The sequence below is a fragment of the Thermothelomyces thermophilus genome, chromosome 7 (genome assembly GCF_000226095.1).
Source record: "Thermothelomyces thermophilus ATCC 42464 chromosome 7, complete sequence".
NCBI classification, from domain to species: domain Eukaryota; kingdom Fungi; phylum Ascomycota; class Sordariomycetes; order Sordariales; family Chaetomiaceae; genus Thermothelomyces; species Thermothelomyces thermophilus.
In genome coordinates, this window is record NC_016478.1 from 3,663,817 (window position 1) to 3,665,601 (window position 1,785).

The following is a 1,785-nucleotide window of genomic DNA, read 5'->3' on the forward strand; positions in this document are numbered from 1 at the left end:
ACGCCGAGGGAAGGTCAACTGTTTTAACAGATCGTATCTAACTAACTTCCTGGTGGTGGCCCATTAAGAAGCAGATTTTTTCTCGAGGTGGGATTGGTAAGCATTGACTTCGGACGGATTGAACCATGGCGAGCGTTCCACTGGTCTACCCAAATATAGGTCTGGCTCCACGTTCTCTCTTTCTTCCCCTCGACTGTGAGCATGATCTCCATTAACTACCTACCTACTTCAAGAGCTTACCGGAGTACCTTACGTATTGGGTCCACCACGCGGTCGTGACCAACTTGAAACAGATCCACTAGGGTCCAGAGAGGAAAAAGCTTATTCCCGACATATTAATAATTAGGAGTCCTCCGCATACGAGCTCTTTCCGCTCCCATTTGACCTACGCCACGGTTTCCTTCAGAGTTCACAATCATCCAGGTATCATCATGGCCCTTGAAGCCCCTAGTACGGACGTAAGCACCCTGCCCCTTCCTCTCCGAATTCCTGTCCCTTGCGAGTGGATGGGAAACCGTCTTGTAAAAAAAAAAAAAAAAATTAAATAAACCCCGCCGTGGATACCTAACTAACCCGAAATCTCCACCCCTCCGGGCGGGGGGCCCTCACCGAACGAAACCAGCCAGCGGTCCTGATCGCCCAAGAGACGAGCGATGAATACACGTTCCGCACGTTCACGACCGAGACGGCCTGGACCCTCGGCACCGCCCTGCGCGCGAGGATCCTGTCCCTGCCGCCGGACCGGCGCAAGCCGGCGCTGATATCCATCTCGCTGGCCGGCGGCGGCGCGGTCCCGGCGCACATCGTCTTCCAGTGCGCGACGGAGCCCGGCACCGTCCCGGACAACGAGGAGTGGGTGCGGCGCAAGCGCAACACGGTGCTGCGCTGGGGCCTGTCGAGCTGGGCGATGCGGATGAAGACGGCGGCGGGGCTGCGCGCCGCGCGGGCCGCCTCGGGCCCGTCCCCGACGGCTGGCGAGATCGAGGAGGCGTTTGTGAGCAAGTACGCGCTGGCGAGCAGCAGCGGCGGGGCCGTGGCTGACGACTACGCCATCCACGGGGGCGGCTTCCCGGTGCGGGTGCGCGGCGCGGGCGGCGCCGTCGTCGCGGTGGTGGTGGTGAGCGGGCTGAAGCAGGAGGACGACCACGCGGTCGTGGCCGAGACGGTCAGGGAGGTCATTGCGACGCAGGGGTGAAGAATGAAGTGCTCTGGTCGGTCAATGATGTGAAAAGAGAAAGGGAGGTTTGCAATGGGTTCACTCCCTCCCCCTCCCCAACCAACATCCCCTTTTCCGCCTAGGTAATTACTTCGTATACTGCCTAATTACCTGGTTTACCTTGTGAACGAGATGGCCAACTCAGGTGCTTCAGCAAGGTTGCCCTTGGATCCTGCGCTTTTATTCTTCTTCCCGTTAATAGTTCAAAAGGGGCTCAAAATAAGGGACACTGCTTCCTCTCTTGTGAAAGCATCAACACGACAGTGACGCCTCTGGGTCCTCGACCGCAGCAACACACTGTTTCGTTCTTTAGGCACTCTAGTTACGATCACCGCTTCGGGCATTGGCATGCTGAGGGACCACGTTACCGCGCGCTCAACGTGTAATTTAACAGTGGCTGCTCTTGCCTGTTCTACAGGTAATGTTACTCCTCGGGCCTGAGAGAAATCCGATAGCCGTCACCAGGAAGCAAACGGATGAGGGAGGTGGGAGCAGCTGAGAAGCTTTTTGGGGAGCGTTTGCAGAATTTCTTTTCTCCTGCCCATGCCGGCGCGACGTGCCCTGGTGTC

General features: G+C 57.8%; 1 protein-coding gene across 1 annotated transcript; it reads left to right on the forward strand.

Moving 5' to 3' along the window:
• Nucleotides 1-205: 205 nt before the first annotated feature.
• On the forward strand, nt 206-1,527 carry MYCTH_2313072 (uncharacterized protein). Its single transcript, XM_003667293.1, has 2 exons — nt 206-458; nt 623-1,527. The coding sequence occupies exons 1-2, from the start codon at nt 432-434 to the stop codon at nt 1,193-1,195; spliced, it is 600 nt and encodes a 199-aa protein (XP_003667341.1). The 5' UTR covers nt 206-431; the 3' UTR covers nt 1,196-1,527.
• Nucleotides 1,528-1,785: the final 258 nt, after the last annotated feature.

Bases quoted from the DNA above. Each gene is read 5' to 3' on its own strand.
- MYCTH_2313072 (XM_003667293.1), top strand. From the start codon at position 432: ATGGCCCTTGAAGCCCCTAGTACGGAC. The intron at 459-622 runs GTAAGCACCCTG...GAACGAAACCAG, and splicing joins TTGAAGCCCCTAGTACGGAC to CCAGCGGTCCTGATCGCCCA.